This window comes from Oxyura jamaicensis, chromosome 2, assembly GCF_011077185.1.
Source record: "Oxyura jamaicensis isolate SHBP4307 breed ruddy duck chromosome 2, BPBGC_Ojam_1.0, whole genome shotgun sequence".
Lineage (NCBI taxonomy): Eukaryota > Metazoa > Chordata > Aves > Anseriformes > Anatidae > Oxyura > Oxyura jamaicensis.
The window spans coordinates 43,586,360-43,609,536 of record NC_048894.1 but is presented as its reverse complement, the minus strand read 5'-3'; the positions used below and the strand labels follow the sequence as shown (position 1 = coordinate 43,609,536).

Sequence of the window (23,177 nt, the reverse complement as noted above, 5' to 3'; positions counted from 1 at the left end):
TTGGCATGCATAATGTTTCCATTGGGAGGGGGAAAGGTGGGGATGCTCTATTTATTCTCCATTGCAGTGATTATTGTGACCCACTTCAGAGAATGCAGTGTTGTGTATGCAGGAAAAGTCTTCATCTGAAACTTGCCATAGATGACATCTCCAATCTGTAAGTGTTGGCAGATGGCTTCCGTTCTTAAGAGGAGCTGATGTGGACATTCTTCCTAGTATTGTATTGCAAAGAAAACAATGACACTTCCATCTAACTGTTAAAGTACAATTTGGAGCTTACTAGGAGGGATTGCTCTTCCTCTGTGGAGAAACTATTGTGAAGTCTTTGTCCATTGCTACTGCCTTCAACCACCTTTTTTAAATTATCTGTTTTTTTTCCTGTCACTTTTTTTTGCCTTCAAGTCTCCATCAGACAGTGATACAGGTTTTTCTCTTCTAGGTACTGCATTTCTACTGTGATACTTGCTCTGTCCCCATATGTCGGGAATGTACCATGGGACGACATGTGGGTCACAGCTTTATCTACCTCCAAGATGCTCTTCAGGACTCCAGGACTCTTACCATCCAGCTCCTGGCAGATGCTCAGCAAGGACGACAGGCTATTCAGGTAAGATACTCGCAACTGAAGTGCTTAATTTTTCTCTTCTGTTCCCCCACAGCTTGTTCATTACAGGGTAAGGTGTCAGGCAAAAAGCTCTCTGCTTCTTGTGTCAGTCTTCTCACCCCTTCTGTTCTTCCAGAACTGACAGAAGTTGCTGTGTAGGTGAAAAGAGTGCTGTTATGCATATTGCATTCTTGCAGCATAATCCTGTCATGCAAATCATAACATATACGAAGATCTGTCCAAACACCCTTGAGCATGAAGCACTTTGAACCAAGTTCTGATCTTATATAGCAGTGCTGAGCGTGTTTTTGTTGTTACAGTTGAGGCTTATTTTCAGATGTCTGTCTTGTCTGTACGGCATCTGTACTGTAACTACCTATAAGTCTGGTCACGTGTGTTCAGCGTTGCCACCAAATGTAAAATCAGCTGTTTGGGTTAGTGCAGAACTTCTAATCCACCTGGGGAAGGGATCGGTTATATCCATACAAGGACTGCCCTGACTACACAGGTGTATTCTGCATTCTACCTCAGCTATTTTACAATGCAAGCACAAATACTGAGTGAGAACCAGAAGGAAAGTAGCGCAGCACTTCAATCTTCTAAAGGAATTTACACAGGGAATTAACCTGCTGAGGATATGTGGATAATTAACTTGTGCTGAGTGTAGTATCTAGTACTAAACATTGTAATACTAGCAGTACCTTTCTTTGCATGAAGAGGCTTTGGACAGGGAAAGCATAGTGCAAAGGTACTCTGTACTCTACTACCATCTAGTTCTGTCAGCCTTAAATGTTTTAAATTTGAGCTGGATACTCAACGCTTCTATGTGAGATTTAACCACCAAGACTTTTTTTTGAGTAAACACTAGCAGAAGGAAGTAAGCATTCTTAACTGGATGTGCTTTCCTTGCAAATACATGGTACAGGAAAAAGCTTTCCATTCATCACTGCTTATTTCCAGCAGACGAGTATTTGGGTGGGTCTCTTTCTTACTAAATCTGTTAAATCTCATCCTCTGAAGGGAGTGGCCACTGCTAATAGCTGTGTCTTGTAGCTCTTCTTGTGGTGCTACGCAATTCCTGTGTACTCTGGGCAGGTGTGGGACTTGCGTGTCTAGAGGGCTGGCTGTTTTGAGGTTGGGATCCCTTTCTGTGATGTGAGGCGATAACTTCCTGCCTCACTGATAAGTGAAAACAAACCCACAGTTTTAGCCTGTTATACAGCTATAACCTTTTTCAGGTAAGCTTGTTCAGTGGGTCAGGAACAGCTAAACTTTCTCTCATTTGCACATGTGGAATGAAGTAAGTCTTGTGATGGTGTATGGATTTTAAACTGTTGATACCTCCCTTCAGCTTACGGTGTTAACAGTTTACATACACCAGAACAGCAAACACAGAAGTTTGGGAACTGAATGGCTAATTTAAAACTTCATATCAACACAGAATCCTGCAAAGCTTACCTTCCAAGACTTGTTTTAAATTGAATTGTAAGGCTCTTCAGCAGAATCCATACTGAAACATTTAGCATGTCCCCAGAATGAGCAAGAAGGAAGGGATTATACTAGTTTAAAGAACCTCAGTAGTGTAGTGTTTTAAATTTCTCCAGGCTGTCCTGGACAAGGGCTTGTCTGTTAGTAATTAAATTACTGCTTTTGACCTCCCGGGCTCTTAATCATTTAACTGGTCTGGATAAATCATCTAAGTAGTGACTGTCTCTTGGAGTACACACTAGCAGAATAACACTGAGTATCACTCTGCTAGTATTGCAGGCGTGCTGTTGTGCCTCCTTACTTCCTACTGGGTTTACTCTGCTCCTTTCTTCCTAGTTCTCTTCTGGCTTTTCTACTGGAGGCTTCTGCTACTGTGGTGAGCTGATTGCTTTATGATGGCACAGGTGAAGGGTGGGTGTCCCTAACACTGCTCATGTAACTCAAGCAAATAGCTCAATTGAATTATGCTTGTCTAGTTTTGCTGTGGTCCAGATACTGCCCATGCAGGTTAAGAGGCATCTTGGAAGTGCTAACTGTGCTATTTGTATGAAATTCTGTAAAATAGTCCATGCTTTTCAAGAACTGACTTTTAAAGTCAGTGGACCTCTTAATCTGGACCACTCTGCAGAAAAAGGGGTAGCGGGTTAGCAGATCTGTGATAAAGCTGATGTAGTAATCTGAGTGAATGTGGGAAGACTACAGCTCTGGTATTGCTACCTAAGTGGTGGCAGCAGCAGCTAGAACCGTGACACAGTTAAAAGCAGAGGTATCTGACTCAAAAGTTGGTGCAGAAAGCCAGCTACACAAGCTCTGCTCTGTAAAAATTGCCTTTCCTTGTTCTTGGGACAGCAGGACTGTGAAGCTACGTGTTTATCCCAGGGAGGAGACAGCATGTCAGCATGAATTTAGGACAAACCCTGAACTAACTAGACTCTAAATTAAAATAAATTGGCTTGAATGAATTTCTTAAATCTTGGAAGCAGTCTGTAGAACTAAATGCCAATATAAGCTGCAATATGAGGAACAGACTGGTGTTCTAAGGGAGGCTGAAAAGTAATATGGTGCAGTAACACTTCTTAGTGGGACTGATTCATAATGCTGTATTAGTAACTTTCCTAATAGGCTAGGAAAGTGATACCTCTTGGACATGCAGTGTTGAGGATGGATGGAGAGGGGTAGCTGGGAGGAAAGGGAAAAAGGTGGACTCTGAAGGGCCTTGCAGGAGAGGGGAAATCAAGCCAGGAGTCAACTGGCTGGAGAGTATCTGGTTAACCAAAGTTGAAGGCTTTTAGGAAGAAATGTTTATTTAAACTCTTCCTGTGGCTTTGGAGGAAAGATTGTTTTTCAGACTTGGGGGGGTGGGGTGGGGGGAATTGCTGTGAGTTAGGATACATTTCAGGACTGACTGACCAGATCAAGCTTCAGTGAATCAAGATGCTAAAAAGTACGAACCTGATTCCTTAAAGGATTCAAATTCCTCCAAAACAAGTAGTAAGCCTGGCAACATGAGGCTTGTTTTTTTTTTCCCCTTATTGATTCAAAGGAAAGCTGCTCGCCTGGTGCTGCCCTGGTCCTGGCTTAGAGCGTACATTTCTAAGCCTATCCCCAACACAAGAACTTGTGCGTGGTGAGCTGATCCAGCTGAGAGGGTAACCTTTTGGTAGGATTACTCTTTTGGCTGAGTCAGCTCCCTAGGCTGGTTCACTACAGTGCTACAGGGATTGATGATGCCAGGAGTAGAGCAGAACCCCCCAGCTCTGTTGCTTGTAGGACCTCTTTCTGAGCAGGCTTATCTCATTAGAAGGCTATCCTCCTTGCAGAGATAACTTTCTAGTATTTTCAGTGACTTGATTCATAGAAGGGTCTGAAAGCCAAAGATGACATCAGATTAATGAGGTGGGGGTGTCACACAGGACTGTTCCCTTTTGATACTCATCAGCTTGTCCTGCTGACTTGCTTTTACCTTATCAGCGTGCACACTTAGCTGTCTTCTTTCAGAATTTTTTCCAAGGAGTGGGCCACAAACTGAACGTAAATCTGTTATGATGATAGATAGATGGCTTCTTCAAAATGTCATGTTCTTAAAATACATCTATACATGTGTAATTGTATATATGCACGTATGTGTGTGTAATTTAATGCACTTGAGTAACAGTAAAGCATTGAGTGCTTGCTCCCATTTAGAGTTAATTTCCAGGTGAACATGTTAAAATACAGTTTGATCCTTGTATGTCAACTGCCTTAAAAATAACTTGTAAAATTGTAGCTGAGCATATAGTTGTGTTTGGAGTATTTGGTAATGCTTTAGCTGTGGAAACCTGCCGTGGGACTGGTCATTAGCAGAGTGTGGAAGGAAGTGACTTGCCTTCCAGCATCAAATGCTTAATCTTTGGTAAGGAGGGCCAGCCAGTAAGGCAGTGCCGCCTCTTGCAGGAATAAATTGTGGAGGGAGGTGGTATGAAGTAGGTGAAGTGGACCTTGAGCATCTTCCCTCCAGAGAAGGAGGGGAGAGAAGTAACTAGGAAATTTGGTCCTCCAGAGGAGGAAGCTGATCTGTTATCCTGAGCCTCTGCCCTTCAGTGGGAGCTTCCCTGTGGGTTCCCATATGGAATCTGTGCTGCTGCTGGGAGGCCGATAGCTGAGAAGGATGGCACTGCTGTGCTGCAAGGCATCCTTTTGGTGTTGTCACACTGGGTAAGCTCAAACACCCCATTGCATGGCTTTGAAGTCAGGCTTGCAGGGCAGAGGATCTAAAAATGAAGCCTAGCAAACAAAACAGAAAAGCACAATCGACTCTTTCCAACAGCCCAGATGAAAGGAAATATAAAACAGAATACAATTTCACAAACGGTCAGTTAAGTCCTTAATGTAAATCTAGCCTTTATATCAAGAGGCTGAATTTCTGTAGGTACTTGTAATTATTTTGTGCCTTTTAAGTGAATTTCTTAGTTTAATATACAAGTAGATAACTACCAGGGAAGACAGATTTTCACACTTTAAGTCCATGGTACTTTACATTGTAAGTCCATGCTACTGCTCTACCTTTAAGGTTTTGGAAAAAAACCCGTTACAACCAAGGTGGTTGTTTGTCTGCCATGAGCTGACCTCAGTAACATGAGGCTATAGCCCTCCCTGTGTCAAAGCTCACTGTAAGTGATAATATCTTTGTTCACACTTGTTACACAAAACTTTTTAATTGGCCCAATGACTGATATGTTCTATGGCCACACCAATATTACTTCAAAGCAACTGCAAAACCTATTAATCTTAACATTCTTACTGTAGCTATACTTTATACAATATCTCCAGTTACTTTCTCTAGTAGAGGAACACTAGGAAGTCTACATCCAGTTCTTGATAGAGAAAGCTGGCTCTTATGGCCTAAGTAATTGGGAAAAAATCCTGTAAAACCAGCCCTCTATCTGTTTTCACTTCCTTGTGGTTAAAAAATATATATATATATATATATGGGTGGAACACCCATAGCATGTGGTAGAAGAAGGCTACCCTGAGATATACAGAAAGACTTCCCTAGTTTTTTATTTAAGTTGCTTTTAAAGTCTAGAGAAGGTTTGCCAGAGTATCTCAAAGCTTTTCCCAAGAAAAAATCCCCTCCACCACAATCCTTTTTAAGTAGGATAAACTTGCTCTTAAGTTCATTAGTGTTTAAGGTTTGTCTTCCATATTGAGGTGGGAATTGTGTATTTGAGGTTCTTTATCCCCTGTGAAAGGACCTTTTAAACACTCATGCAAGCTTAACATGGATGGTTAGCAATTCAATTACCATAAACCACCTTTACACATTGCAAGGTGCTGCCACAGTCATGTTCTACACAGTGCAGTGTTGTACAGCAATGTTCAAATAGATAACTTTCTGAACTGATCAGATGCAACATCATGGCTAAGCATCTGGGTTAACAGGCTCCTCTGTTTGAGACCTTTTTCATTAATTGTGTACTGTGCGGACCTAATTGCGAGTGTACCCAGATAATTGGGGTAGCCAGCTGCAGAAACTCGTACAGTGAGGGTATCAGCACCTTTACAGTAGCTCTGTATTTCTTGTTTGTAGCGTATCACAATGCATGCTTTGTGATGTGTTTTTTTTTTTTTCTTTTTCTCATTGAGTGTTGCAAGTTTCTGGCCATAACTTTTATTTTTAAAAAGTGGCACTAGTGAAAACTCAAGCAGTCACTTCTAGAAAAATATTTCTAAATGTGTTGTAGGAAAACTTAAGTTAAGCGAAGATGAAACTCCAGAAGGCTTTTCATTAATATTAGGCTCTGGTTCCTGGTGGAACCAGTTCTTAATGTCCAAGAGAAGATAAGAAATTTAAAGAACTGCTGAAAACTGAAAATGGCAAATCCTGCTTTGGGCCCTCCAGTCAGCCCAAGATATCCAGAAACGCAACCAAGTTCTCATACTACTTTGCTGCTTCTGACTCTTGCAGTCAGCTCCCTGTGAGTTAGTGCTACAGATTGATTTGTCATGTCAGAACCACTGCAGCGAGATCATTACTAGAAGTTTTTTGCAGGTTGTTAGATGTAGTTAAGGGGAGCTTGCAGAGGTGTCCAAAAGGGCACCAGGGGTTCAAAACAACTCTGCTTTTCGCCTTTTACTCAGAATGGGCTGGAGCATATAGAAACTAGCCAGGAATATCTGGGTTTCTAGTGTTTCTAGTCTTGCCCTGAAAAGGAATGTTTGAGGTAGTGCTTTCTATGCAGGTCTGGCACCCTGGCTGCCAGTGACACAGGACGTGTTTGTGCAGAGCCAGGACTAATAAGATGTAAAATGCTGTATAAATTGATAGTGTGATAAATGACACATTTCACAATAGGCATTGCTACCTTGAGGGTTCAGTGGAGTTGTCTTTTTCAGTTTGTACAAAATGGCCGGAGATCATGAGACTTGTGTACTTCATAGTCCTCATTAAATACTTTGTAATCCAAAAGTACAGGTAATACTGCATGCCATTGTCCTCTTCTGCTGAAGCGTGTGCGCTGTGTTGCTTTTTGGGTGGGTTTATAGAGAACAAAAAATTCTGAAATGGGCTGGTAACAGCATCCAGTGATGGATGTTTGCAGGGTTGAATTGCATTCCATCATGAAAGCGTGCTTGTCTGCTCCCTAGAGCCTTGATTTGCAAGGCTTCCGTTTGTTGTGGCTCTTACAGACACTCCATTACTTGAATTTTAATATGACAAATTGGAAGTACTAGTTTCAGTCTGAAGTTTGCAAGATACATTGCATTTAATTTTATTTTAAGCAACATGAGGCACTGGTGACATCTGTAATAGAAAGGGAAATATCTTGGTCATGTTACCTTGGCCCCTGGGTACTCACGTGAATGCAAGCTGCAATTAGGTACCTTACTGTATCCACCAACAGCAGGAGCCACAGTAGTTGTTACTGAATTTGTGATGGATAACTGAACTGGATGGTCTCCTAAACACAGTCCTTGTCTCCAGTTTCTGAAGCATGTGAACTTGTTAACCATTGCATTCACAAGCACCGGAATAATTATGCTATGAAGTGTGACATACAGGGTACTCTTTAAAAGGATTTCTTGTAAAAAGATCGTGTGCCTGACCAGAACAAGAAATGCTGCTTCTCAACATTGTTTCTAACAAGCTGACCTCTCTGAGGACAAGTTCTGCATAAAAATGGCTGCTAAACAAAAGGAGAGATTTATTGTGGCAGAGTTGTGATGCCTTAGAGTAATTAGAAAATACAAGGAATTTCCATGTAGTGAAGGCTCTCAAAAGTTATCCTTAAAGCTTCTAGTTCTTGCTTTAGACAGGTAATTTGCCTGTTGTTGTTCTCCCACATACAACTACCTGCAGCCCTGCTTGCTGGTTAGCCTTTCTAGGCTGTTACAGCCTGCTTGGGTATAGTGTTATGGGATCATGTGAATTTTCTAAAGCTTTGTTAATGTTATGGACAATGCTAAAGCTGTAGTATTGTAGCATCTTTGCCATCCTTAGCTGCTTTGAACTGTTTAGGCTCAGACTAATAGCAAATCCACGTCATGAGTTGTTGGTAGACAATATCATGCTATAGAGTGCAGTGCTTACAGAAAGCATTGTGAGGATGATTTGCCAAACTGTAACAGGTTCCTATGGATGAAAAATCAGCGTCTCCTGTTGTGATGGAGTTCTTGAATGGTAGAGTGGTTTTGGTAAAGAATTAAGAATAGGTGAGATTCTTCATACCTTATAGCTAATTGCAGTGTGCACACAGATCAGTCATAAATGGGTACTGCTGTACAAAAAGTTCAATTTCAACCAAGACTTGTCTGTTTTCAGAAATACTTGCTAGAATTAGAATATGTATGGGTAACATTGTTTCCCTGTCGCTTACATTCTTAAGCATATATCCCCATCTTGTAGCAAGAGGAGGAGATTCTGCTCTTCTTGACAGGATGAAGTCTGCTTTGTCAGGAAATGAATTTCTTCCAGTAGAAGCTGGTTCTGTATTTGAATGGCAAAGCAGAGGTGATATGGAGGCGCAGTAATTTTTGCATGTGGACTTTCTCAGCTAAGATTGAGAGTTACTGGCTTTTATGAAGTCCTAGTCTATAGGCAGTTGTGATTTGTCTGCTTTGCAACTGTTGTAACAAGATTTTTTTCCCCTCTTTCTGTGGACTTGAAGTGGTAAATCCAATTTGTCTGCTAGCTTTGTGTGAAGGCAGGTCAGGTCTGCATGGAGTGGGATATTTAGGCTGTCCCTTCTCATTTGGGGAAAAAAAGGAGCATGGGACAACCCAGGTTGTCCTGGTGCTGCATGAAGGCAGAACAGCTGGGGCATGCTTCTCTTCACAAGCCCTGTCCTGCAAAGGAGCTGTAAATCATAGAATATCCCGAGCTGGAAGGGACCCATAAGGATCATCAAGTCCAACTCCTTGCACTGCATGGGTCTACCCAAAAGTTTAGACCATGTGACTTAGTGCACAGTCCAAACGTTTCTTAAATTCATACAGACTTGGTGCAGTGACTACTTCACTGGGTAGCCTGTTCCAGTGCACAACCACCCTCTCAGTGAAAAATCTCCTCCTGATATCTAGTCTGAACTTCCCCTGCCTCAGTTTCACCCCATTCCCGCAGGTTCTATCACTGGTGCTTATGGAGAATAGGTCACCCGCCCCTCCACTCCCCCTCGTGAGGAAGCTGTAGACCACAGTGAGGTCCCCCTCAGCCTCCTCTTCTCTAGGCTGAACAGGCACAGTAGCCTCAGCTGCTCTTCATACGTCATCCCCTCCAGGCCCTTCACCATCTTCGTTGCCCTCCTGGACACTCTCCAACAGTTGAATGTCCTTCTTGTACTGCGGTGCCCAGAACTGCACGCAGTATTCAAGGTGAGGCCACACCAGCACAGAGTAGAGCGGGACAATCACTTCACTTGCCATACTAGCGATGCTGTGCTTGATGCACCACAGGATACAGTTGGCCCTCCTGGCTGCCAGGGCACACTGCTGGCTCATATTCAACTTGCTGTCAACCACGACCCCCAGATCCCTCTCTGCGGGGCTGCACTCCAGCATCTTGTTGCCTAGTCTGTATGTACGGCCAGGGTGGCCTCATCCCAGGTGCAGGACCCAGCACTTGCTTTTGTTAAACTCCATGCGGTTGGTGATCGCCCAGCTCTCCAACCTGTCCAGATCTCTCTGCAAGGCCTTTCCACCCTCGTCTGAGTCTACAACTCCTCCAAGTTTGGTGTCGTCAGCAAATTTGCTCAAAACACCTTCTAGTCCTACATCCAAATCATTTATAAAGACATTGAAGAGGACTGGCCCTAAGATAGAGCCTTGAGGGACCCCACTAGAGACCTTCCGCCAGCCTCATGTGGCCACATTTACCACAACCCTTTGAGCCCTGCCCGTCAGCCAATTCTCACCCATTGTATGATGTTTTTGTTTAGCTGTCTGCTGGACATTTTGTCCAGTAGGATCCTATGGGAAACAGTGTTGAAAGCCTTGCTGAAGTCCAAAAAGATCACATCAGCTGGTTTCCCTTGGTTGACTAGACGGGTGATCTTATCGTAAAAGGAAAACAAATTTGTTAGGCAGGACCTACCCCTCACGAACCCATGTTGGCTGAAAGTAGCATTCCTGTCTTCCCCTGCCAGTCTGCAAGAGACTCCTCAATAAAGATCAGAACTGTTGTTGTCTGTCTTAGGCTTGTCTTCATCTTCTTGTCTCCAGGGACTAATGACCTGAAGTTAGTCTTCATTTTCCTTTCAGTTCTGTATTCTTACATGACCTGGTTATACATACACTTAATTTGATAACTCAGATTTGTTCTAGAGTAGCTACCTGGAATGAGGAAACACTTGAGTATTAGTACACCTCTATTTTTGTTTGACAGGTAACACTCCTATCGTTGGCATAAACTAGATGTTGTGAATTTGCCAGGTCAGACTTTGAAAATATCAGTAACTCTGCTGTACATAAAGGATAACAAAAAGCCCTGTCTAACATCATAGGCAAAACTGGAACCAGGTAATTCATGGATTATCATATCAATTTAATTCTGAAAGTGCATATGTACTGATCAAACTGAAGATATTTTCTGTAAGATCCTAGAATGTGAAGTCCTTCAACTACATTTGTCCTTTTTATCAATTATCAAGACTGCATTTCAGAAGGTATCATGGGCAACACTACACGTGAAGCACAGCTTAGAGATTTTTCTGCCAGAGCATTCCCTTGCCACCTAGTTCAAAATAGCTCAGGGAAGTTCTGAAATGTACTGGTCTTTCAAAACAAAGTGAGGAAAAGGAATCATAAAACCTATCAGAAAAAATCTGCCTTCAAAAACAAATACTCATGGTTGTTTCCATGGCTTTCAGTATGCAATGTAGAAAATGAAATTGAGTTTTCTCATCTGCCAACATTCCTTGTCAAGCTGTCACAGTGGTGTGTATTGTTGGTAGGGTGTTGGATTTTTTGTGCATGTCAATTTTAACATCTCTGTCAGTAACATGGACAGTGGGATTGAGTGCTACCTCAGCAACTCTGACACCAAGCTCTGCGGTACAGTCAACTCACTGGAGAGAAGGGATCCCATCCAGAGGGACCTGGACAGCCCTGTGTGAGCCTCAAGGTTCAACAAGGCCAAGTGCAAGGTCCAGCACATGGGTCAGGGCAATCCCAAGCACAAATACTGGCTGGGTGGAGAACGGATTTGGGGGTGTTGGTTGATGAGAAGCTCAACATGAGCCAGCAATGTGAACTTGCAGCCCAGAAAGCCAACCGTATCCTGGGCTGCACCAAAAGAAGCATGGCCAGCAGGACAAGAGAGGGGATTCTCCCCCTCTGCTCTGCTCCAGTGAGACCCCACCTGGAGCCCTGCATTCAGCTCTGGGGCCCCCAGCGCAAGAAGGACATGGAGCCTAATAGATTTATTAAAAGAAAAAAACAAAAAATCACGCCTGTTTTCAGGCTGTGAAGTACAAAATGGGTGAAGGCCTGGTAAAACCTTAGAACTGTCACTTTGCACCTTCTCCTGAAGGTGTAGTTAAATGTCAGTTCTTACAGGTTTGGTTGATGTGTCTTTTTCTTTCCAGTTGAGTATTGAACAGGCCCAGGCGGTGGCAGAGCAAGTTGAGATGAAAGCTAAGGTGGTACAGTCTGAAGTCAAAGCAGTGACGACTAGACACAAGAAGGCCTTGGAAGAGCGGGAGTGCGAGCTGCTCTGGAAGGTATGTATTTAACATTTGTGCTTCGTACACTTGAAATTGGAAACGTGTTCTTTAACAGTATAGGGCTAGATTCAAATATCTTTCCTTGGAACACTGAATTGAAATGCCACTTCAATTGAAATATGGTTTTCTAGGAAGCAGGATGCTGGATTCTGGCCCTGGTTGATTTTTTTTGGAGGTATCTCTTAATGTCTAACTAGTTTTTTGGTAGGGACTATGTCCTGAGGCAAGCTCAGCATCACAAGTAAGGTGGGCACTCCCCCTGCTGGCTCAGCAGCAACACATCACATCTCCAGTGCTGAACAATGAAGAGGATGTCCTTCCCTTCGCACTTTGTTTAATGAATGTCCCTTTAAAACATCTAAGATGTTTCTGTATAACTATCTGGTATATGGGATTTCTTATAGAATCTTATAGAGGGATCCACTTCTCAAACACGAAGGAAAGGAGTAAAGCTGTATATGCTGTGTCCTTAGAAACAAATTAGTATAAATTTGGCAAGACTGGCTTTCTCCCCATGCCCAAGAACTTGCTTTATTGTATAAGAGGTTTTGGTGCCCCTTGAATTAGTGAAACAAGGTAATATGGCAGTTTTTTTTACTAGCAGGACAAAAGTATTTCCCAGCAACAGTATCTGCACTCAAATATGTTGAGTAATCTCAGACTTCTGCATTCATTTCAGCTGTGATGAATGTGTAGGGTGGAAGGGTGGGGGAACACAACAATAGAAGAAGTACCCAGAAAGGTAATTTAGTGGTCATGTTTTTTTAGTGTTTAGCAGTGGTCCTTTTGGGTCCTAATGCAGAACTGAGCAGAAACCCACTCTTTCTGCTGTTGGTTTAGTTCTTTTAGATCAGGTAGTCAAATTGACTTTTCTGCGACTGCAAGATTGCTGAAATTGGTATAGGAGAAGGAGCAAAAAATGTGTAGTAAAGGTGGATGAGCTTACAAGTAAATTTCAAGTGCTCCTGTAAATCTGTAGGTGCCCTGGATGAAGTATAGCAAAAAAAAGTTGTGTGGCCACTGCCTGTATTAACATGTGAACAAGAGCAAACTTGATAGTTACTGTCCGAAGGCTGCTTTCTTGAGGTATTTGGATTGAGGGAGATAAGTTCACTTTCCACTGTTGGCCTTCCCCAAGAAACTTGGCAGCCTTTTCTTTTGAGGTATTACTAGTACAGAAGTAAGAGCTGCTCCTCAGCTGTTTGTACCCCAGCATATGTGCACTTTAAATTTAAAAAAAGCCTGCACTGAGAACAAGCTCTCTTCAAGTTATAAGTTTTCTTTTTACGAAGGGAAAATGGGTCTTGATAGCATACTTGTGTGAGAAATGATTCTAGCAAAAAAGAAAAAAGCAGAATGCATATTTAAGCCTGATGTGAAGAGTGCTAGTGAGTAATTTTGGGTACCAAAGCTGAAATCAAAGTAGTTATGACTGGTAATCTTTTGGACGCTAGTGACTTTAATGAGCTATTGGAGGAAGCATATTTGGTACTTTTTGGGGGGAGCAGTTGTGTAAAAACATGTATGCCTTAACTTTAAATGGAATGGTATGTTTGTACATCTGTGAACTGTTCATTTTGTGAAGTCTGAAGACTCAATTATACAGTGACTTCTCCCTCACCAAAATACACTGGTATTGTTCTGCAGCCACACACCAGGCATAAAGAAATGCATTTTTGTAACAATAAAGCAAGTACTTATTTCATTAATTTTACAAGACAGGTGTATTTGCCAGAAGTCAAAAGTGATTTAACAAGTAAAGACAAACATGGGCATGTTTTTAAAAACAAACAAACAAAAGAACCATTGGTTGGGCTTCCAGCCCAAGTAAGGGCTGGCAGTAACTGTCTGTACTTTGAAGTGACGTTATGGCATCCTGTTGTAAAGTAGTAGCTTGGGATGACTGCCAGTATTTGTTAGAAAATATTAAAATAACTGGATCCTAAAAATTCCTGGAGATAGGTGTCTATTACCGAGTCCCATGGAAACACTTTGGGCAGGCAAGGGAATGAAGAGAGCCCGTATCCATTAGCCGATGCCAACTCAGCATCAGCCTTGTGAGATAACAGCACACCCTCAGAAATTCTTCTCCCTTCTCCTTTTAGAGAAGCCTTGGACTCTGCTCTTTATTGAGAGCTGCAGTAACTTCAGTCTTTAGAGTCTAAATAAGATGTCTTCTGATGATCTGTCAAGTACCTTGCAGGTAGGGGGTAGAATAGCTTTTAAGGAAGCAAGTCATTATTAGCTACTAAACAGCAGGTCTTTCAAGCAGAACAAAGAGAATACTGATGCAGCAGTTCCACAGAGCAAGAATGTGTGATTTTAACTGGAGGATGGGAGAAAACAATCATCTGAATTTGGTTAAATAATTGCTTTTCCTCACTTGTGTTCTTCTATGCCATAGTTTCTAAAGGCTTGTTCTACAGTTTATCTTATCACATCCTGTGTCAGCATCCTGTAATAACGATGTAACTGTTTATGTAGAAGTAACATTAGGAAGTGTTTGGGTGTCATGGGTTGTCTTTCCCTGATAAGTGTGCTTTTCTTCCCCCTTCCTCCCCTAAGGTGGAAAAGATTCGTCAAGTCAAGGCTAAGTCACTCTACCTGCAAGTTGAAAAGTTACGTCAGAACCTAAATAAGCTGGACAACACCATTAGTGCTGTTCAGCAGGTCCTAGAGGAAGGTCGTACCATGGATATTCTTCTGGCCCGGGACCGTATGCTGGCTCAGGTGCAGGAGCTGAAGAATGTGAGGGGCCTTCTCCAGCCACAGGAGGATGACAGGATCATGTTCACGCCCCCTGACCAGGCCTTGTATATGGCCATTAAATCAATGGGCTTTGTTAGCAGTGGAGCTTTTGCTCCTCTGACCAAAGCCACTGGAGAAGGCCTCAAGCGTGCACTGCAGGGCAAAGTAGCCTCTTTCACAGTGATAGGCTATGACCACGATGGTGAGCCTCGCCTTTCAGGAGGTGACATGATCTCTGCAGTGGTGATGGGTCCGGATGGAAACCTTTTTGGGGCAGATGTCAGTGATCAACAGAACGGGACCTACCTGGTCAGCTACCGTCCACAGCTAGAGGGAGAGCATCTGGTATCCGTGATGATGTGCAACCAACACATTGAGAACAGTCCCTTCAAAGTCATGGTGAAATCTGGGCGCAGCTACATAGGTATCGGCCTGCCTGGGCTCTCGTTTGGCAGTGAAGGAGATAGCGACGGCAAACTCTGCCGCCCCTGGGGGGTTAGTGTAGACAAAGAAGGCTACATCATTGTGGCTGACCGCAGCAATAACCGCATCCAGGTGTTCAAACCGTGCGGGACTTTCCACCACAAGTTTGGCACGCTGGGATCCCGGCCTGGCCAGTTCGATCGGCCTGCTGGTGTGGCCTGTGACATCTCACGTAGGATCGTCGTGGCTGACAAGGACAATCATCGCATCCAGATCTTCACATTTGAAGGGCAGTTCATTCTGAAGTTTGGGGAGAAAGGAACAAAGAATGGGCAATTCAATTACCCGTGGGATGTGGCTGTCAACGCAGAGGGAAAAATCCTGGTCTCTGACACGAGGAACCATCGCGTTCAGCTGTTTGGGCCTGATGGTGCATTTCTTAACAAGTATGGCTTTGAAGGGGCACTCTGGAAGCACTTTGATTCCCCCAGAGGTGTAACTTTCAATCACGAGGGCCACTTGGTCGTGACAGACTTCAACAACCATCGCCTCCTGGTCATCCACGCAGATTGCCAGTCAGCACGCTTTCTGGGCTCGGAGGGCAGTGGGAACGGCCAGTTCCTGCGCCCGCAGGGAGTGGCGGTGGATCAAGAGGGGCGCATCATTGTGGCCGATTCCAGGAACCACCGGGTGCAGATATTTGAGTCAAATGGTAGCTTTTTATGCAAGTTTGGCACTCAGGGAAGCGGCTTTGGTCAGATGGACCGTCCTTCAGGTATAGCTGTCACCCCTGATGGCATGATTGTTGTGGTCGACTTTGGAAACAATCGAATTCTCGTCTTCTAATCTGTGTTTGAATTAGGAAGAAACTGTCTCAGGGAAATTCTTCTAAGAGAAAATGAAAAAATACAACGTTAATTCAAACCTACCTCATCTTTAATTTTTTTACAGATGAATGTACTTATCTTTTCTGCAGGGAGTGAGCCTGTAAAGTTAAATTCTATCTACCTCATTGTCCTCCCTTCCATCCCCAGTTTCTCTCCTCCTCCCCGTCCCAACACACTCACAGTTCAGAAATTTTTTACCTCTTCCCCCCATGGGGTTTCATGCACAAACATGTGTTGCTGTGCACATTAGGTGGTTTGTGTGGTATATTCTGTAGGCTAAGCCAAAAAGGCGCTATAAGTTTTTTAATGGAGAAAATGGTAGTAGGTATTTGTAGAGAATTTGTGTTCTTGACCATACTGCAGTTCTGTGGGTGGGGACACGGGAGGGGGATTTTGTTTTGAATTGCTGCTGCAGCAGAGAACTTTTTCCTGTTCTCCTTTTTATACCTCAATGTGTTTGATTTACTGGTGAGCACAGTGTCTTGTTCCCAGGAGACTTTGAACGTTTTGTGAAAGTGAGTGGGATTCACTTGCCAGGAAGAGCAAGTATGCATCTTTTTGGCATTTCTGTGTACTTTCTGAAACACAGTAATTCAACAGCACAAAGAAGCTGATGAAAATGCACAAAAATTCTTCTGAGTTGAAACCAAATTGTTCATTTTAGTGGCTTAGTTCAGTTGTCAAAAAGTTTAGACAAAGCAAGGCTTCCTTTAGTGTAACATGTCCTTGAGTATTTCTTTTTATTCTTTTCATCTGAAAGTTAAGTTAGTTTTAAAGTTGTTTTTTTTTTTTTTTTTCTTTTATCGGTATGTATGCCTAATCTGGATAAGAAGTTATGAGGAGCATTGAAACAGGGAAAAATCAAGCCCTTGATTTAATTTCTTGTGAAATTACTAGCTTTTTTCTTTTCCTTTTTTTTTTTTTTTTTTTGGCCCTCCCCATAGAGAGACTTTAAGGGGGAAAAAGTTCAATGGATTTGTTAGAAGTGGTACCTATTTCCAAAAGTAAGATATAAGCACAGTTTTGGAGATTCAGGGTGAGTTTTTGAAAAATCAAGTCTCTTGTGTTTAGAGGATTGCAATAACTATCAGTGATGAAACTTTTTTCATCCTCTGGCTTTCCCAGGGAGCTGGACTGGAAAAGTCCAGAAGCTCTACTTCAGTATTTCAGGTGGGGTGAGCCTGTAACTTCATGTAGCTCTTGCTACAGATCCAAAGGAAAAGTTACCAGTTCCAGCCTAAGGCAAATTATATCAAGATGAAACTTTTTTTTTTTTTTTTCCCCCAGGGCAGTACCAAAGAATTCTGTGTAAAATAAACTAATGATCCTTAAAAGCTTGGAGGCAGGGGGAAATTAGCCCTTTCAGGGATATTAAAAATGCTTTTTTGAGAAGCAGAAACTTTCTGGGACAATAGCTATCTTTCTAATAAATGAGGGACTTTGAGGCCCTGGAAGTTTTAGTTTTATTCAAAATTTTCAATTCACATTTAGCTGTTAGTGCAGGTATGGTCTCTGGAGTTGCTGCTTTATCCTCTGGATAAGGCACTTAGTGGCAATGGTTAAAGTTAGGGAGCAGAGGGCTCTTCTGTCACTCAGTGACTGAAGGATTCATGGATCAGTAGTCTTTGCCTTGGAAATGCTATGGGATTTATATTACTGTTTGCAAGAGAAGATTTCTGAAACATAAACTTGGTCAATGTCTGAAGGGCCTTTTACCATCCTCTGGGGAAAGGGTTCATCCCTTTGCCGACTATCATGCACAAAAGTAACCTGAGATTGAAAGGCTCTTTATAAATTTGTGAGAAATCACAAGGTGCACTTTCCTTCTTGCTGCTTTTCCCCTCCAAGGAGTGTTAACTTTCTGGGTTTTGTAGAAATCCTGATGTGTTGCATATAGACTTCCTCCACTTAGAGGAGGCTTAAACTAAAGGACCAGAAAGAAACAGACAAATTCAATGAGATGGCAAAACCTTTTAAAAGAAGAGTGAGGAAAAACACCTAAATTAAATAACTGTGCTGCCTTTCAGCCAAAGCCTCAAGGAAGCAAACTCTTCAAGGCAGTATGTTTCAGCTGGGCTTAATCTTAGGATAGAATGTTTTAAAAACAGTCTTCAAAAGGATAATCTTTTATACAGTTGTCTGTCATCAAACTTGTGTGGCCACTCAACATATGGGTATGAGAGAAACCTAGTTTACCATCAACTTCAAGTTCTACTTGTGTACATGCCTCCCATCTTGGGGATGGCCAACACTTACGGCAGATGTCTGTGTATGCTTCGTATTACTCAGTCCAATTATTTGCATTTTTGGGCTGTGAAAAGTAATATCTGCAGGATCTAGATACCAAAGAAAATTGGTTTTAAAAGCTTTAATGTTTAGTTTGCTGTGTCCTTGCATTTAACCTATCATGTCTTAATAAAAATGCCAGGCCTATTGATATCTTGACCTGAGTGGCTGTTGACGTTAGTGTGCTAGAAATGCTCTTTTGCTTTAATGCTTACTGGGTTCCTTCTCTGGGGCTGGGAGAAGGGAGTTGTTATCCAGGCCTTTTAAAAAAAAAAAAAAAAAAAAAAAAAAGGCTAAGCATGTGTTCAGCATTGTTGAACAGAAATATTCTTGCCTTTTTCCAGCCTGCACTGTGTAGAAGGTGACACACACAAGTTGCCCTCTATTTGGTGTGGAGCCATTGCACAAACCGCCAGTCCAGCTCTGTCAGGGAGAAGAATGACTAACTTTTTAAGTTGCTGTCTACTTAATTCAGTGGACTTGCTCACAAACCAAACCATTAGGCCTCAAGCGTTTGACCTCACGTGTTGGGGAGCTTTTTTGTTTTAAAAAACACTACTATTTAGCTACCCAAACTAATTCCTTATCTTTGTCATAGATAGTGCTAAGCACACTTGGTCTCATTGAAAAGCAGTAGTGTAGCTTATAAGTGTTTTATATGCAATGAAAATGATAAGATACAAGTTCAATGCCAACATCAGACACTTTTTTTTTAGAAGTTCCTTATAGGGTAAGATGTAGCTAATTAACAAGATTCAAACCTTGTCCTGTTTTTTTCCATACATGTTCTCATGCTATGAATGCTCTACATTAATGGCCCAGTATCATAATATACACGGTGAAAGTGTACAGAGGAAAAAAGCAAGGCTTTGAAGCTTGATTGCAAAACAAACAAGCCGAAGTGTTCAGAGTAATCTTCTGAACCAGTGGAGATGACAGCCTGGAGAAGGGTAAGGTGAGCTTGTGCCTCTTTGTCTTAGCTCAAGCATTGGCAAATGAGATGTGGGTAACAGACCTGTCTGCTAGAACTCCCAAAGGAATTTCACTATGATTTCACTATGCCAGGTTAAAACAGTGGCTCTCAGGCAAACTTTTTGCTTGACAATGTTATCAGCGGTCAGTTTGGCTGTTCCAGGTTTGGCCTATGAAACAATCTTGTCCCTTCTCAGTTAAGCAGGAACTTTAGTCCCAAACCGCAGCAGACACAGTACTTGATAATGCAGGTCCTTCAGATAATTCACTCCTTTTATTTAGTACCTTTAAATAACTTGAGGCCCATAAACCCAAACTATAAAGAAATTTAGCGAATGAGGACAACACCTGAAAACTAATGCATACTGGGGGCAGACATAACCAAGTTGGGAGAAAGAAGAGCAAGGTACTTGGATGTGGCCTTCCCTTGTAATTGCAGGAAAATGGGTCCGGTCTGTTTTGTTACAGTTGAACCAAAATTAGTTTTGGAAGAGAGCAGGTTTATAGGCTTATCTGGCCATGTCTTTGATCATAAGATTTCTGTTCAGTTCTGGTTTAAAAAAAAATGTGCCAAAGTGTTTTGTTTATTTTTTTAAAGGAGTGTAAGCCAAATGGTGCCAAAAGGTAAGAGGGTATTTAAAAATAGAGATATTTAGACACAGTTTGGAGCTGTATAAAAAATGAACACTGGTACTTGCGTTAGACAAATATTGTACCTTTGGTCTTTGTCTTTGGGAGTTTGAAACCCAGTTTGTGGTACAAAATGCACAACTAAAGATGCCACTATCTTTTTCTTGAAGTTCTACCTCACTTTGCAGAAGTTAATCATCTACCTCAATTTAGCATCAGACAGGTTTGAGAAATAATTGAGAATCTGCCTGGGGGAAGGATTCATCCTGCTTTTTGGACAAGCATTTAACTGAAACATATTAAATGTGTACAATATGGTGGCTTGCTTTTTTTTTTTTTCCTGCCTGCCCATGGAAATACTAAGCTGCCCTTGCTAGAGAATCTGTAAATAAAACCAAACGTTCACATACTCTGGCAAACAGGACTGAGATACCTGAAACACTTGAGTTTGATCCATTTTCACTACGAAATATGGAAATGTAACCTTCTTTCAGTATTATGACACTACTAGCCGACATACTTCACATTTATTTGCAGTGTTCTGATGTCGATAAGACCTAAAGGTCTTCTCTCTACAAGAGAAACTTTTATGCATGCCTACGAGTATGTCCTGTTCCTGTGTGGAAAGACTAATGTTACGATTGCTGTAAACACAATGCTGTACCAAATGCTTGAAGGGAATAAGATACTGATTTTTTTGACTTGGTGATTGTATTAGTAGCTTTCTTGACACAATGGGATTTTTTCCACCATGACAAAGCAACCAAGTTCCTATTCCTGGAGGGCGGTTTAAGTTCAGATATTCTCAGGAGAGGCAGTTTAAAACCAGTGTGTTGGGTTTTTACGCAACTTTAATGGCGACGCACAACGTGCCCCTTGTTTTACCTGTGGAGTAAAGTTGCAGAAGCACATTTTCAGATCACTGTATTGAAAGATCTTTTTTCCTCCCCTGCTCTCATGTTCAGGGGTGGCAGAAGCGGGTACAGAGACTCCCTAATAATGATAGGCTGTGTTGGGTTTGGTAAATGTTATGGTGGAAAATGTACATTGATGTCTCTAAGTGATCTTACGGGTTAACAAGCCAGAGTGGCATCTTTTTTCCATCATTGTTCAACCAATAATGGTTCTAAAAATGCTTTGTGTACCTGCATGGTCTTAGACCTTCTATTAAATGATTGTATCAACTTACAAACTCAGGTAGATAATTTTTTAAGCTCTTTTCATGGAGCCTTACTGACTGAATGTTAAGTGTCTGTGTAGTGATGTAGTTAAGTAACTTCCTTTTGAGCTACCAGACTAGTTAAAAAAAAAAAAAAGTCCTTTTATAGGTTTGTAGAGTACTTTTCAGACGATGTAGTAGTTTTTTCCTTCAGAGGGAGAGATGTCTGTTTCTGGGTTTTGTTTTTAGTTTCTTTTCTAAAATGACTGAAGCTTTTAACTAGGTTGTAAGGTGTGGTTAGTCACCTAAGTTGGTGGGGGTATCTTACTGTACGTGACTCTTGTTTGTGCTGTGCATTACCTGTCAAGTGCTGCTGGGTTGGCGCGCCATCCATCGGCGCAGCGAGGGTGTCAAACACGTGCCTGCAGTGTGAGGCGGTCTGGCCTTGGTCAAGTAGAAATTGGAAGCCTGTGACAAAATGGAGGTCATGCACTTGAAATTGGTGCAACAAACTTGCATTTTCTGCCCTCATTTAATTGACTGTGTATGTATGGCCCCATCCTATAAAACCTCATTCCTAGTGTAGCCTCAATGCAGGCTCACATCAGGATCCAGAATGATTTTGTCAGCCCTTGGATGTTGGGCATCTTGAGGCAATTGGTTCTGTAGTTTCCTGTTCTGCTGCAGTAGTTTCTCTTTAGCGATTAATCATGCTGCTCTCCTAATAATAATAAAAATGTCTCAGCAGGACAGACAGTGCTTTGCTTCTAATGAGCTGCTCAGAGCTTCTCTATCTAATTGATAATGAAACAGGCTGTGACAAGAACTGCCATGCTCCAGGAAGGGCGTCACATTTCTACTTGGACAAAAAGCAACGTTCCTGGCTGTGGGATGTTGAGTACTGCAGAGAGGCAAGCACGACAGGTTGTGTGCAAACTTCTATGTAGAGTAAGTGAGCAAAATGTTAGAACTCTTTTGTGTTAATGGAGGCTTCTGAATGTATCTCTGTGGTCCATAGGGAAGGCTGAAGGATGTAGCAAGGAGATGATGTATCAGCTACTGGCAGCCTTAAAACAAAGTCAGTGTCTCTCTGGACTTTAAAATGTTCCTATGCAGTTTATTTTATTTTTGTTTAATCAAATAAATGTGATGAGTTTTTTCATGGCAAATTTGTCTGTGTTTTATTCTGTATTAATCAACCACACTCTCCTCTTCTGCCAGGATGTAAAAAGAAGTACTATTATCAACTGGAGGCAGCCAGATTCAAATTCTGGGAACTTAAACTAGAGGTGCCTGAGTGGAAAGGGAAGGAGAAATTAGGTGCTAAGAAGAAAATGTGAGCATTTTGTTTCTGTTCCTGAAGCTGGCAACGCATCAGAAGCTTTTTTATTTGTCTGGTCTATTAAAAATCAGTTTGCCATGATGGTAGGAAAGGCTCAAGAATTAAGATCACTGTATGAATTCCCAAAGCCCTTCCTAGGGCAGAGGCACCGTTGCTGGTTTCCGAAGAGCTGGGGGGGCTGAATGGTTCTGCTCACAGGCAAATGCAGCTGCGATAAGAGGTGCAGGGCTCGGGGCAGGACAACTCCACCAGCCTTCCCGAGCCGCAGGGCAGCGCTGCATGCCGCGGGGTGGAGCTGGGCGCTGCATTAGCATTTTTTGCATGTGAATGCCCTGCATTCCTCGGGGGGCTGGGAAGGGCAGAGAAGAAGAATCTGCTCTATTCAAGACCTGAGACCACACAGCGAGCATCTTGAACCTTTTTGTGTTTAATCAGTCACTCTACTTTGACTTGAACGATGGATCAGCTTTTGGGCGGCTGCCTTTTTAGAAAGGTGATCCTGAGATGTTTTCTTTCTCAAAAAAGAATTTATATATTTTTTTAACTTACTTATATACCTACGTGAGGACAGCAAGAGTGCCACCGCCTACAGATGAAAAAGTTAGTGACATTGCCTCAGTACTCTGAAAGCCTTAAAATGATGGTGGGGAAGGCTGTCTTTTACCAGAGGAGAGCCATGGTTGTTACATCAGTATCCCTGCCGCAGGGACAGCCACTTCCATACTCATTCTGCACCTAGCACGTTTCTCAATAAACTTGCTGTCCTGCTTGCAGCTGTTGTTTGTTTTGCTGGGGCAAGGCTGGGACACCCTTTGCACAACTCACGTTACAGAGAGCAGGACTTTCAGGCTCTGCTCCCCTGGTAGCCACTGGGCTCTGTGACCTTCTTGGGGGGGAGGAGGGCAGTGTTAAGGGCCCTGAAGGGCCTGAAGACAAAGTA

General features: G+C 42.4%; 1 protein-coding gene across 4 annotated transcripts in view; it reads left to right on the top strand.

Annotated features, from left to right (window-relative positions):
* The window catches only part of TRIM71 (tripartite motif containing 71), a 63,529-nt gene extending 41,457 nt beyond the window's left edge, over nucleotides 1-22,072 (top strand). For all 4 annotated transcript variants that reach the window (XM_035319005.1, XM_035319004.1, XM_035319001.1 and 1 more), the window contains 3 exons: nucleotides 440-607; nucleotides 11,653-11,787; nucleotides 14,356-22,072. In XM_035319005.1, the coding sequence (XP_035174896.1) occupies nucleotides 440-607; nucleotides 11,653-11,787; nucleotides 14,356-15,807 (1,755 nt within the window). In that variant the 3' untranslated portion in view covers nucleotides 15,808-22,072. The remainder of the gene's footprint in view (nucleotides 1-439; nucleotides 608-11,652; nucleotides 11,788-14,355) is intronic.
* The last annotated feature ends 1,105 nt before the right edge of the window (nucleotides 22,073-23,177 follow it).